This window comes from Crocodylus porosus, unplaced genomic scaffold (assembly GCF_001723895.1).
Source record: "Crocodylus porosus isolate Cpor-Errol unplaced genomic scaffold, CroPor_comp1, whole genome shotgun sequence".
Classification (NCBI taxonomy): Eukaryota; Metazoa; Chordata; order Crocodylia; family Crocodylidae; genus Crocodylus; species Crocodylus porosus.
This window is the reverse complement of record NW_017728951.1, coordinates 22,870,680-22,884,878: the sequence shown is the minus strand read 5'-3', so window position 1 is coordinate 22,884,878 and position 14,199 is coordinate 22,870,680. Positions and strand designations below refer to the sequence as shown.

The 14,199-nt window shown below is 46.8% G+C and overlaps 1 protein-coding gene across 1 annotated transcript in view; it reads left to right on the top strand.

Moving 5' to 3' along the window:
* The window catches only part of SORCS3 (sortilin related VPS10 domain containing receptor 3), a 305,193-nt gene that overhangs the window by 112,348 nt on the left and 178,646 nt on the right, over positions 1-14,199 (top strand). The window contains exon 4 of the mRNA XM_019555481.1: positions 4,450-4,608. Coding sequence (XP_019411026.1) covers positions 4,450-4,608 — 159 coding nt within the window. The remainder of the gene's footprint in view (positions 1-4,449; positions 4,609-14,199) is intronic.

Sequence of the window (14,199 nt, the reverse complement as noted above, 5' to 3'; positions counted from 1 at the left end):
CCCCAGTGCTCTTTCCTGCCATGGCAGGGGGTCGGACTAGATGATCTGCTCAGGTCCCTTCCGACCCTAGAAACTATGAAACTATGGTGGTTTGTGCACCGCCTGGTCTCCCCTTGTCTCCCACCTCTTACAGTAAGATCTGACTGTAATGGCCATAGACCCAAGGAGCTCTGGAATAGCCAGGGGTGCTGGGCAGCCTTTGAGGAGGAGAGTTGTTTGGAGGATCTGTTTTGTAGTTCCCAACTTGTAGGAAGAAGGGAGTCTTGATGGACCATGAGCATATAGAGTGTGGGGATTTGGGATCCTGTCCAAATGCTATTGAAGTCACCTAGAGCATTTTTATCACTTTCACTGGGAATGGGATTGGTGCACGTGTAGTGCATATGATCTTGTCTTCCTCTAGTTAATTGGACTCAGTGAAGATGCTGTTTTGAAGCTTTAGACCCTGCTAATGACCATAGACCCACCATCGCTTGTTGTAGGCATGGTTTACAACTTAGTACTGAGCCACTATGTTCTCCTGAAGTCTTCCTTGTAAAATGGTTTCACTGACATTGTGCTGTATTAACGTTTGTAACCATCTTGCCTCTTGTCTGGGCCCAAACAAGAGCTGGAATGATTTTCCCCTGCAGTCGAGTGGAAAGCGTTTAGTTTAATTGTTTTCCAAATGGGCAAACCTAGGTACTGTGGGTGCCCAGAAGAGTCAGAGCTAGAGTAATGTATGGCACAGATCAGGTCGGATTCTTTGTAGGGGTGCCAACGTTCATGGAAAAGGTGGATGAATACACAGGCCATGAGTAAGTCTTCAGTGGGATCCCAGAGTTCATTGATACATAGAAATAGCTGGGAACTGAAGGAACCGAACTCGTAGGTGAGCCGTGGCTGGTCTCTTTTGGGTGCCTAGGCTTCTTTTCCTAGCTCTTTGCAACTTGTGTTTCCTATGTGAAACCCACTGATAGCAATGGTAAGATGGTGCTGATCTCTCTGGCTCTTGGGGTACCTGCTGGGGGAAGCTGCCCATGTGACTGCATCCAGCCTATGCATGGTTGTGTAATGTTTTCTAGCGGTTGCTATTTTGTTCTCGTATCATTAAGATAATACCAGTGTAGATGCAGTTGTGGTAGTTGTATGTACAAATTAGTTGTGCGGTTGCACCTACATTTCAAGTCTCATACATGGCTCCATTGGCATCCACCACTATAAATAAGGACATGGTGGTGGATTCTGTTGCCTGTCTACCCTGTTTAAAAGCCATCACACGTCTGGCTGCCCTGAGCTCTCTGTCTTGCTCTAACAGTGGACATCAAATATATGGCATCAGTAGCTTGCTAACCTTTAGTGGCATCATTGTTAAATTAAACATCTTTTTATTCCCAAGCCCATATAAAGTCCACATGGAATATTTTTCAATCTGACGCTTGCTTGCCATTCTGCATATGCTAGCAAATTCTACTAGCACGTGCCAGAGATCTCTTTCTTACATAGGCAATAGACTTTGAATGCAAATACATGTATCTGGGAGCAAAAAGAACAAAAAAAGCCTACAGTTATATATGCTATTAAAATGAGAGACTAAGGTGGGAGCTTTTGTGTGGCGCAAAGCAGGGCATATGGTTTAATTTAATTAGGAAAAAAATCAATATTTCAGGGTGTGATCTGCTCCTGAGCATTATGCCCTATTTATTTCTGTCTTCTGCTAGGCATCTTCTCGTGCTGGCCAGCTGAGGGACTGTAGTGGAAATGCTGAGCGCTGAAAGCACCATTACTTCCTGCTTCGTTAGGACAGGGTTGATTTTTGGGGGTGTACAAGTGGAATTGTCTTCTGTGGATATTAAGAGAAAGAGAGAGAGAGAGAAAAAAAGAGAGAGTACTGTGTGAACTCCTGAGCTTGATGAGGGACATCTGTGAACATCACTCTTCTGCCGCCTTCTTGGATAGTGACATTTGAGAGACGTAGTTAGCTATGTTAGTCTGAAGTCAAGTAGCAGGCGGGGTAAATTTGCACTTTATAGAGCACCCAAAATGTGTGTGCATCATGAAAGCCTGTACAAATGTATAGCACAAGCCGCAAATATACAGCACAAGCTTTCGTGAGCTGAAGCTCATTCATCGGATGCTGTGAAAGGATGTGCACAGTACAGTACTGTGTCTAAGGAGGCCATATGCTTTGGCCATTTAAAATGGATATTTTCCAATAATAATAATAATATCTCTTTTTTAAGCAAACAAAAACATTACTTCTCCCTCTGAACCTCTCCTTGGTAAATAAAATTGATTGATTAAAACTAACAGATCTATCTATATCTGTCTATTGTAATAATGGATCCTGACTGCTGTCTTTTTGCATCTGTTTCAAGTCGGTGCAATGCAAGTAGACTAATTTGTTTCACTTCAGTACTATAGTAAATACCATCTAATGATTTCAGTGGGTCTTCTCAGGTGCTCAAAATTAAATGTTTGCATACATATTTTGCTGGATTGGGGACTAATCCACCAAGGGTCTTTCTATCCTTTTGGCTGAATATGTTTATTTAAATGGTAGATGATTATATGAATTGATGCCCACGACTGCCTTGTAGTTGTTTACCTCTCTAAGACTTTTTGGGTTAAAGTATATCAGAGACATTTCACGATACAAAAGTACATTGAACCTCAGTTCTCCAGAGGAAATGTGGCCGTTGGATTTATTTTTCTTTGGAAAAGCCAACGTCTTTCATTTGAATCAGCTACTGTATCAATACCCTGCTGTGTTTAGAATAAGTATATCTCTAGTTTAGCTCCCACTATTTGCCTATATTTTATTGTATTGACATTTGCTTTAATATGATTTCTTTTTTGCAAGATGTTAATAAGATGGTGAGTCGTGTTTAAGGTTTTCCTAATATTATTCCTGGTTAATTTTACATAGAACTCTATAACCAATATTATAAAATAAACCTATTTTCTGGTACTGGTGTTATTTTCTAATTAAAATCAGGAGCATGAACGCATCTCCATACCTGAGCAAACCAAACTGTTTCATTTTCTTCAACAGGCAAAAATGTTTTCATTAAGTGCTACATGAACAATCCCTGGGACTCAGCTGGTGATTTGAGGCACACACACTCATGCATGTACACAGAAAGGTGCATGTACACACACAGGTGTGCTTGTGTACCCCACCCCCCAATTTTAAAGTCCGCACCCAAGTAGCCAGGTTTGCAAGCCTCCACTTTCCAATGATTCTCTCTCAACATCTTGCAAGGTAGCATGATATTGGACCTTAACCCTGGATACAGCCCATTCATATCTCAAGAGTAGGTGTGTTAGGAGGCAAGTGGTCCTTCTTAGACATTACTCTACTACCAGGTTGGAAACAAACAGAAGAAAAAACATCTTGGCTTTTTGAGGCTATTTGGGGTTGTGTAAATAGTCCTACAGACATGGGTTACTGGGCCTGGCAGAGAGGAAATGATCAAAGGTCCAAGCTTCTCCACACAATCATGTTATGAAATGTATGCCTCTGGCTCAGTGATTTATTTTACAATATTATTTCCAATTTTGTACAAGGTAGGTGCATGTGTGTGCCTGAATTATGACACGGTATAATAGTTTTATCAACATGAATTCAGAATGATCACACTACTAAGTAGTAAAAGCATTGGAAAAGTATACAGCTCATGCCCAATGGGTACCAGTAGGTGCGTCTACATGTGTACATTTACTGCACAGTAGCTAAAATTACTGTGCAGTATGGGTGTGTGTCTACATGTGTATGCCTGTACTGTGCAGTAAATTCTTGGAACTTATGCCAACTTGAGTGGAAAATTGATACCAGCATCATGCAGGTATCAAATTTACGCCTGATTAGTTATCACGCAGTAACACACATGTAGACACCTTAGTTTGCAGTAACACTGGGTGTGTGGACTGACTGGGGATAAACTTTAGTCCCAAGTCAGGCCACACACAGCGTTAATGCACTTTAAAGCCTGCACGTCTAGACACCAGCCTATTCTTGCTTACTGAGCAAGTAACTTACTGCGCAATACATTTAAGCATACATAAATGCATGTGTAGACATGCCCAGTGAATCTTTTATAGCACGTTGCATGGCTAGCTGTCATCCATAAACACTAGAAACTAGAGCTGATCAAGATTCTTTGTCAGTAATATGCTTTTTCCAACCCAGGATGGCTTTTAGATCAAAACCAAAAGAGTCATGTTCATTAAAAATTGCCGTTTTTTTGACAAAAACAAATACAAACATTTGGGGAATCTCCATTAAATACTGAAAGCATAAGGCCATGGATAAATTGTTGAGCAAGTCTGCTTCCATCTCAGCACAGAGCAATGCTTTCTATATTCACTAGCCAGTTCATTCTCATATAAATATTTTAAATTGCATACATTTTCACTTTTCCCTGAACTCTGTCCCGTTTCTCTTTCTCTCTCACTGTTCCTATTTAGATAATGCTCCTGAGTGACCCAGAGATTGAGAGCAGCATATTGATCAGCTCTGACGAAGGGGCCACCTACCAGAAGTACAGGTTGAATTTCTACATCCAGAGCCTGCTCTTCCATCCCAAGCAGGAGGACTGGGTCCTGGCCTACAGTCTCGATCAAAAGGTAACCAACTCATTTCAGGTGACTGTTTGCCTCAGCCTGATGCAAGGGACACGGCAAGACAGAAAAGACATACTGTGTATATATGGAATGTAAAGGTCCATTGAACCTTTGAGCTCCATTGAACTCAGCAGATATGCTGCCTAGGTTTATTCTGAATCAGATTTGGTTTGGTGCCATGGGTTGGCTTTTGCTGCTGTAGCCTTGCAGAGCTTTATACACAAGCAAAAGTTGGTTTCTTTTTTAAGCAGTTGCTTTCCCAGTAGAATCGTCTGTTTGGATCCATCCTCGTGTAGCAATGAGGAGGCCTCAGTTAGGGTGCCATAGGGTTGGAGCTTCACCCTTCAAAAGTGGTGTGCCAAAATGCGAGAATCCAGAGGACAGCAACAAAAACGAGAGGTCTAGAAAAAACGACTTGTGTGGTCAGACAGAAAGAGTTGGGTTTTTTTAGTTTAGAAAAGATTGAGGGGAGACAGGATAAGCCGTCTTCAGCTGTGTCAAAAGTGACTGCAGAGAAGGTTATAAACTATTCTCCATGGGCACTTATAGATGTGCTCCAAGAGCCGTGTTAACTAAAGTGCTGGAACGTCACGTGTGTCAGTGTCCCTGTGCTGGCAAATGGTGGTGGGGGCACTTTAACTAAAGCGCCTCGAACAAGCTTTAGATAGAGTGCCCCTGCTGCCATTTTTCAGTGCCAGGGCAGTGATACATGTGACGCTGGAGTCTGCTGGAGCACGGTAATTACCAGATTCCAGCAGACTCAATTAATTGCTGTAATTGCAGAGTGTTGGAGCAGCCTACTGGCACATGCATAGGAACTCCATGTCTGTTGCTAACCAGGCGAGAAATAAGAGGCTTAAACTGCAGCCAGGGGGAGTTAGGTTGGATGCTGGGATGCAAATGTTTCCTCACTGGAGTAGATTCCCGGTGAGGTTTTGGACCTTCTAGTGTTAGAGGGTTTTGAGAACAGGTTAGATAAATATCAGGCCTAAATATAGTTAATCCTGCCTTGGAGGACTAGATGACCTCCCAAAGTCCCTTCCAGCCCTGTCTTCTGTGATTTTTATAAGCCCACTGGGGGCACAGATGTCACTGGGGCCATCATTTTGCCTATGTAATTTAGGAATGGCGATGACGAAAGGGACACCAGGGCCTGATTTGACGTGAGGTGCTGAACTCATCTGAAAATCGAGTAGGTGTCGGAACGGACGCTGAGCTCTCCTGGGAGCCTGTCGCTGTAAGCCTGTGCTCAGTTTGCAGAGGCTGGTTGTCGCGGGGTAGGGCAGAGAGCCTTTCTGCTCAAAAACACTGCACCTTTCCTGAAGTCGTAACAGGCAGGGAATTTTTTGCAGTCCCTGCTCAGTCGTACTTTGGGGCGAAGAGCAGGGGATTTTGAAAGCTTTTGTAGCTTAACCAAGCAGCGTGAAAAATGAAAGCATTTTAAAGACCCAGGTTTAGTTGGGTTGTTTTTGCAGTTCAAGGAGCTGTTTCGAGCTTTGCTAAGCTGGTCAGTTTTCCTCCCTGGGCTCTTGCGTTTTTGGAATAATACTGCTTAAATCCAGGGTCCACAGCCTCCCTTTCTTAAATATTTGTGCATCACTTCTTTCTAGTCCCTTCCTCTCACTTCACTTTCCCTAGCAGTTACTTAGGACACACTTGAATAAGTTACATAATCTGCCACAGCGGCACCTTCAAACAATAACTCAGATATAACCTTTCCATCCCCTTGTTAACAGAGTGCGATGGCAGGCACCAGGTGTTATGCCGTAACTTCTCAGATGATGCCTGAGTGACATTTGCAGGCACAAAGCCATTGTAAATAGACCTCTTTCACAGTATTAAGTGGTTATTGTATGAAAGACTTAGTCAAATGTCAAATAGTTTGCAAGCTCAGATGTTCAGCTGAACAGAAAATTTTGAAGTTGGAGTGAAAGACCCAATAGATTCATTTGATGTCGCTGAATGGTTTGATGCTGCTTTTCAACCAGAAGTAAGGATTTTAAATGGCATTTGTGTTTGTACAAAGACAGCTCGGTAAGAAAGAGATGGCTGATGAGGTAAGCAGGTGGGGATACGTTGAATGTGACGTGTCGAGCGTGTGTCTCCAGCGAAGCACTGCTGTAATAGTAAGGAAGCGTCTGGTGTTTTGGTTGAGATGAGGAGGTGACTGTGCATTGCTTTAAGGCACATGTATGCCTTGCAAATATGTTAAAGGGACCTCAGAATAGGTTAGAAAGCCTTTAGAGCAGAGGCAGGCAATTATGTGGGGCGGAGGGCCGCTTACCCAGTTTTGGCAGTCTGAGGGTGGCGTGGGTAGCCCCACCCCTTGACAGGTGCCTTGCTCCTTGGTCACCATCTTGGGACCAATGTCTCAATGTCTTGGGACCAGTGTCCCAGGGCCAGCACCAGTGGGGTCCAAAGCGGGGTGTGGGCTGGCAGGGGTCTGTGAAGCTGGGCTGGGCTGCACCAGCAGGGAGAGGAGGGAGCTGGCCCAACTCCATAGAGCCCCTGCCAGCTGGGACCCCGCGCTCCTGCCACCCTGCTCTGGGCCCTGCCGGCAGTGGCCCTGGGACACTGGTGCGGGCCCCGTGCTCCGGCTAGCCCCCAAGCCAACTCACACCCAGTGCCCCCCAGCCCTGTGGTACAGACAGGGGGCAGCGCACAGCCCTGACCCCTTGCTTGGTGGCAGGGAAGAGGCTGGTGCTGAGCATGGGGGAAAAGTGGCCCCTCACCTGCCCCATGGCTGGCACTCCCTGCTGCAGGTGCTTGCAGCCAATGGGGGGCTGTCTGGAGCAGCACAGGCAGTCCCATGCAGGCTGCAAGCAGCTACAGTGCAGAGCACTGGCCACGGGGTGAGCGAGGGACCGCTTTTCCCTGTGCTCAGCACCAGCTTGTAACCCGCCCCTGCTGCCAGCCTGGGCCCTGCGCCAGCACCAGGCTCACCTGTCGGTGGCAGCAGCTGCAGTCCCCCTGCTTGCTGCACTGGGCAGTGCTGGCTGCTGCTGCCCACCTGGAGCGTGTGCTGGGCAGCCCAGAGGCAAGGGTGGCAAACAGTGCCCAGCACGGCAAGCAGGGGGGCCACAGTTGCTGTCACCATGCGCAGCCCTGACAGGCGAGCCCAAAGCTGGCGCGAGACCCAAGCTGGCAGTGGGGCCGGGTTACAAGGTGGTGCTGAGCATGAGGGGGAAAAGCAGCCCCTCCCCGCCCCATGCCTGGTGCCCCACACTGCAGCTGCTCGCAACTCGCCTGGGGCTGCCTGTGCCTGCTCCGGACAGCCCCGCGTGGACTGCGAGCGGCTGTGCCGGCCACGGGCCACTTTTCTCTGCGTTGGGAAGGAGCAGGAAAGGAGCCCAGGGAAAAGCTGAACATGGGGGAAATTGGCCCCTTGCCCACCCCACGGCTGGCGTTCCCTGCTGCAGCTGCTCGCACAGGCAGCAGGCACAGGCAGCCCCATGCTCGGAGCAGGCACAGGCAGCCCCATGCAGGCTGCAAGCAGCTGCAGCATGGGGTGTCAGGCATGAGGTGGGGGAGGGGCCACTTCCCCCCCACGCTCAGCTTTCCCCCCTCCCCTGTGCTCCTTCCCTATCCGGGGTCCCCCCTGCCCTTCTCCCCCCTACACTTACCTGCAGTTCTGGGGCGGGGCAGGGGCTGCGGGGTCAAGGCCCAACGGGCCCTGCTGTTGTGGGAACCCGCCAGGCTTTCCCTGGGTCCTACTGCCCTTGATTCCTGTAATTTTTTACTGGAATCAGGGGCAGATAAATATTAATTTTCTACATTTTTTAGGGGCACTGTGGGCCAGATTGAATGGCCTCACTGGCCGGATGCAGCCCACGGGCCATATTTTGCCCACCCCTGCTTTAGAGGAATATGGCAATGGGCTTCCCCAACCAGTCTATGAATGGTGTCTGGGCTCAGCTCCAGCCCTTTTCCTACCTCTGAGCTAAGGAGCATGGGCAGGCGTGTGGGTATCGCAGCTATTCTGTATCTCCCAGAACTGCAAGAGAGCCAGTAAAAGCAGTATGTGCATGTTTGAGTAGTCCAGAGGCTGCATGACCTTGCAGGGTAGCCAAGGAGCCAGGCAAGTCCCCACACAGCCCTTTACCGCATGTAGGGCAAAGCTGGCTGGATGTCACCTTTCTCTCCCACCTTAGACAACACCTAAGTGCCATAGGATTAGTAAATACTTTGTCTGGTTCAAATGTGCCACCTGCCTTGGGTATGGGACTGACCTGAATTAATCCACTGCACCTTCTGAGGGTTACCCACCAGGACTTGTTGCTAATACTTATGGCTAATTTAGCAAGGGAGCTGTGGAGGCAACAGCTGTCACGCTGTAGATACATTGGTGCAGCTACTCTCTTGGTGTGCATCCTTAATCCTTCGCCATCTCTCTGTGCTTTAAAAGTGGATTTGACCTTTCAAGAGTTATCTGGAACAATTGCCTATCATGGTAGATTTAAAGATGCATTAAGTGACTATTGGAAAACAAACCAAATAGATATAATTTGACCCCCAACGGTGGATGCTGGTATGGAGATTCAGTCCAGCCTCTTAAGACTGCAATCATATATACCTGCCTGCAAACTCCGCTCCAGCCCTGATTGGCAAAACCTCTTCAGATTAATATTTTATTTTATTAATTTCCTTTCCATTTGGAGTAATAACAAGCTGCTGTACACATCCTCTGACCACCCTGCAAATTAATTAAAATGATGAATCAAAAAATGCAGTTCAGCCAGCTAAGCCCTTCTGCTCAGTCTAATTAAAACCAACCCCTGGAGGGGTGTGAATAATTGATTTTTTTGGGTCACTGGCCGAACAAAAAAAAAAAAAATTAAAAATGTGTTTGAGCTTGACCCAAAAGATTTTTTTTTCTCCATTTTTTTTACAAAATGGGAAACTGGAAACACATAAACAAACTTACAAAAAAAGCCTGGGCCATTTTAGGTCAACTAAAATGAGATTTTCTGACCCACCTTCTTTGGTTTTTATATCTTTTTTCAGTTAAATGTGGGCAGATTTCAACCCCAGAATCTTATTTTGAAACCAAACATGAAAATGGAGAAGGGAAGAATGGGAAACAAAAGCATTTTGACTTTTCCCTTTAAAAAAAAAATTGGCCTAAAACTATTTGATACATTTGATGCCAGTTCACAAATAGTTTCAGTTGAACTGAAACTACTTTCCCCCCCCAGCAAATAAGGTAGTAAAATCACCAAGTTTTGCCAGTACCCCATGTCAAGCTGTTTTTCCCCAGACCCCTGCATTTCTGAAAAGACTGGAGAAGGACATTCATAATGGGGCCAGAAACCAGTGAGTCAGCTTCCCTTTATTTCAGAGTAAGAGGCAGTATGTAGTGGCTCTATCCTACAAGGAGTCCAGCAAAATAACTGTACCATGGAAAAGCAGCATTCCCTGCTCTTCTGTCTCTCCCAGGACATAGTAGTCATCTGTTCCCAGTTCTTACCAACAGCTAATCGCTGTCTTTTTCCATGCTGGCTCCACTGCATTTTGCCTGGGGCTGTGTCCTACATGCGTGGAGGTTGGGCAGAAGAAAGCGTGCAGCTCTCACGTCTCATGCAGCAGCGATGGAGGAGGTTTCTCAAGCCTGGGAGGAAGGACGGGCGCTGTACTTTCTCTTGCAACCCTGTGCAGCCATGTAGGACTGGGTAATTATCGGGCTCTAGAAGACTAATTGGTAATTATATCTTTTGAGTCTCGAGTGTCGGATGATAGCAGAGACACTGAGGGTAGCATTTGGTTTGTGTGTATATTTTCCAAGGAAGGTGGTGCGTTATGTCAGTGCTGCATGAACTTCTTGTCCGCCGTGTCCTTAAAATGTCCTGAGTGCTTACACACCCAGGGTGGGCACTTTAGGAATATAATGGCCATTTTTGACGTGAATCTGGCAGGGTTTCACGAGTAACCATGCTCCCATTTGGTAGCTTTTTTTTCTTTTTTCTTTTTTTTTAAAAACAAAACTGCTACTTCTCATAAGAGCCTCCAAGATTTTTCCAGGAAAGACTTTTTCCCCAAGGAAAGCCTGTAACAAATGAAAACAAAGCCACCGTATGAATGTGATCAAATGACTGGTGTGCTTGAGAAGTGCTGCTTTCTACTTGAAGGAGTTGCGACTGCTGTATGGCATCTAGGTATAAAATATGGACCTGAACATGAACAAAGTGTTTCTCAGAGCATAGACAACACCTTTAACATCTCCTAACATACAGCCACCAGAGGTGAGGATGGCCTATTGCCTTTTTGGCCTAGGTGCTCTGTTCCTTCTTGGTATTCAAACACTTACAGATGATAAAGATACCCTCTGGCTGGGCAGTTTTGTGCATCAGACACCGATTTGATCACAGGTACCCCCCTGCCTTTGTGAATGGTGATCTTGACTGCTGCAAGAAGGAAACGGCAGATCAAGCCGACCTGTTTGGTACAGAATGGAAGTGCTTATCTGCCTCAGCCCCTGACCACCCAATGCATGCCCATGCTTTGCTTTTTTGCAGTGACTCCTGGTGAAAAGCCGACTGAAATTCCAGGTCAGGATTTTTAAAGCTCTCCATGATTTGGCCTCTCCACCCAAGGAGACAGCCAGTTCTCTGTGAGCCTGACTTCTGACAGCAGTGTCCCACTGATGGAAACCTGCAGAGGGTGGGAACTGAGAGAGCTGGACAGAGAGCTTGGTTTGCAAGGCATAGAGTTTCCTATGGAGAGCAGAGAAGCTCGAGAGCGTCCAAAGGAGGGCCATGCGCATGATGAGAGGTCTGGAGAGCAGGTCATACAAGGAGAGGCTGAAAGACATGGGACTGTTCAGCTTGGAGAAGAAAAGACTCAGAGGGGACTCGGTGGCAGCCTATATTAGGGGCGCACATCATGGCCTGGGGGAGCATCTGCTCACCAAGGCACCCCAGGGGAAGACAGGGAACACTAGAAACAAACTGATTGAAGATGGCTTCAGACTGGACATAAGGAAAAACTTCTTTATGTTTCGAGTGCCCAGGTCTGGTACAGGCTCCCCCCGGGGTTGGTACAGTCACTCACCCTGGCGATCTTCAAATAGCGTCTTGATGCTGACCTTGCTGGGGTCATCTAACCCCAGCGGTCTTTCCTGCCCATGTGCAGGGGGGGATGGACCCCATGGTCTTATAAAGTCCCTCCTAGCCCCTAACATCTATGAATGGAGTCAGACTGTGACTTTGGAGTTGGCTCTTGCAACACACGGGCATGACCTTCAACCCTGCCATAGCCCCAGCAAGAAGCAAAATGCACTTGTATTTATAGATTCATAGACTGTAAGGCTGGAAGGGACCTTGGAAGATCATCAGGTCCAGTCCCCTGCACCAATGATTTCATTTTAAAAAGCATACAGGGAATTAGGGAGAAACTTAGATAACAATTGTTTGAAAAAGAAACTTTGAACACAGAGGTCCTCAGATACCTCAGTAGTAACTGGGATATAAAACCCTGGAGGGAGAAGGAGATGAGAGAGAGTTGGGCGGTTTAGTAACAGCTTGTCTCAAATTTACCTGCCATGGGATTATTCATATGAGTGAATTTAATAAAGAGTTTGGTAATCAATGGCTTCTGGTTCTGTAGGGCTTAATATTCACCATGAGCAAACAATAGGGTGAGTATCCCGACACCGCCATGTATGAGCAGCTCAATTAGATGGGCTAGGTAATGCAGGACTGGGTTGTTGCGATGCACCTGGCAGTCGGCATCAAACCTGGTTAGGAGCTTCTTGTAACCTCGGAGCAGGCAGGAGGTGTGATCAGAAAGTCGAATTCAGTGCAAATCAGGGGCCTGGATACATTCAGACAAGGCTGAATGTATTTAGAAGGATAAGGAATGCAATCGAGTGAAATCCTCTGCTGTGAAGTAGGGGCTCGGGCTCCCTATGCAGTGCATTGGGAGAGTGCAAGATGTATGGACAGGATCCTCCAGAGCCATCCACCTGAGCTGCCAGCGTTGAGAAAAGGTGGTAAATTGGTTCAGCGCTGAACTATGGGCAGGAGGGAGATGCTTGTTTTTGCTCAGGATCTGTAGCTGTGGATCTGCTCCTAGTATTGTATTAGACAGTAAGTCAGGCCAACACTTTCTTAAAGAAACACGGAAGGAGATAGGGAGTAACCATTACTCCAGGTGGTTGGGGCACTGGAGTGGGAGCTGGCATTCCCCCAGCCCAGGTGAGCATCAGGCTCTGAAGTCAGGCTCTGGCTTGTTTTTGGTCTTACAGGTTAGCAGAAACTTAGGCACAAAAGGACTTCAGGAACCTAACGGATTAGGTAACAACTGCAGGTCGAGGACTTCAGCAGCACCTAAAGGTTGGATTTAAACATCTAAAATGGCAGTTAGGCACCACAGCCCCTTCACATATTTAGTCCATACGTACCGAGTGTGAACAAGCTATTTGCTATCTCAGACATGTAGCCCTGGCGTCAGGAGGCTTCCTAGTAGGGTAAACTTGCGCCACGCCATAATCATCTTGTGAACTATTTATATTACTGTTGAACTATTGAGGAAGGCAAGATATTAGTTCTGCATGGATCTCAACAGTGGAATCGCTGCTGTATGGGAGGGTGGGCAACCAAAAGATGAGATAACTGTTGCATTCATCTTTGGCACCCATCGATCCTTCCAGAACATGGCATATCCGTGAAGGGTCGCCCAGACCTTCAACACATATACGTAGGCAGGGGCTGGGAGGAGTGGAGGCTGCCCAGACCTTCCATCCACCCCTTAGACCACTGAGACACAATTCAAAGGCCAGACCCAGCCCAGACATTTGGTGCCTCCATGGCTGTAGTTGTATGAGCACACGGGAGTCAAACCCAGGGTTCCTGTGTGCCAGACAAGGATGCTACCGCTGATTCACAGGGGACTTGTGCATTCAGCTAAACACAGAGTCCAACAGCAAAGAGCAGGTGGAAAGGCGGAAGGTATCAGGGCCCGTTTTAATCAACACTGGTTGACCTCCAAGGGGCCAACATACCACAGTGAAATTTTCTAATCTTCTTTGTGGTTTATGCTATGCCTATAGCTCAGGGGCGGGCAGTTATTTCGGGTGGAGGGCCGCTTACTGAGTTTTGGCAAGCCATTGAGGGCTGGCTGCATGACAGGTAGCCGGGGCAGATAAATATTAATTTTCTAAATTTTTTAGGGGCCCCACGGGCTGGATAGCATGGCCTGGCAGGATGCATCCGGCCCAGGAGCCACATTTTGCCCATCCTGCTATAGCTACTGTACCTCAGTACCTCACAGGATAGCAAAGTAGCTCAGGTTTTCCACACTGTTCTTTGCTTTTCCTACCTATCCCTTCTCCTACTCATTTCCAGTTGTATCTTCTCAGTGGAAGTTGCTGGCACCCGCTAGAAGGTCTCTCAAGTGGAAATGACTCGTCTTGTGAGTCCTCAGGAGACGGTGATGCTAATTCAAGTTGACGTAATTTCTCTTTCTTCAGCAGAGCTGCCCCAGTTGATGCTAGTTGAAGATGTGGCCCCATCATATGTGTGTGTGTGTATATATATATGTGTTTATGTATGTATGTGTGTGTATATATAATATGTGTGTGTGTGTGTGTGTGTATGT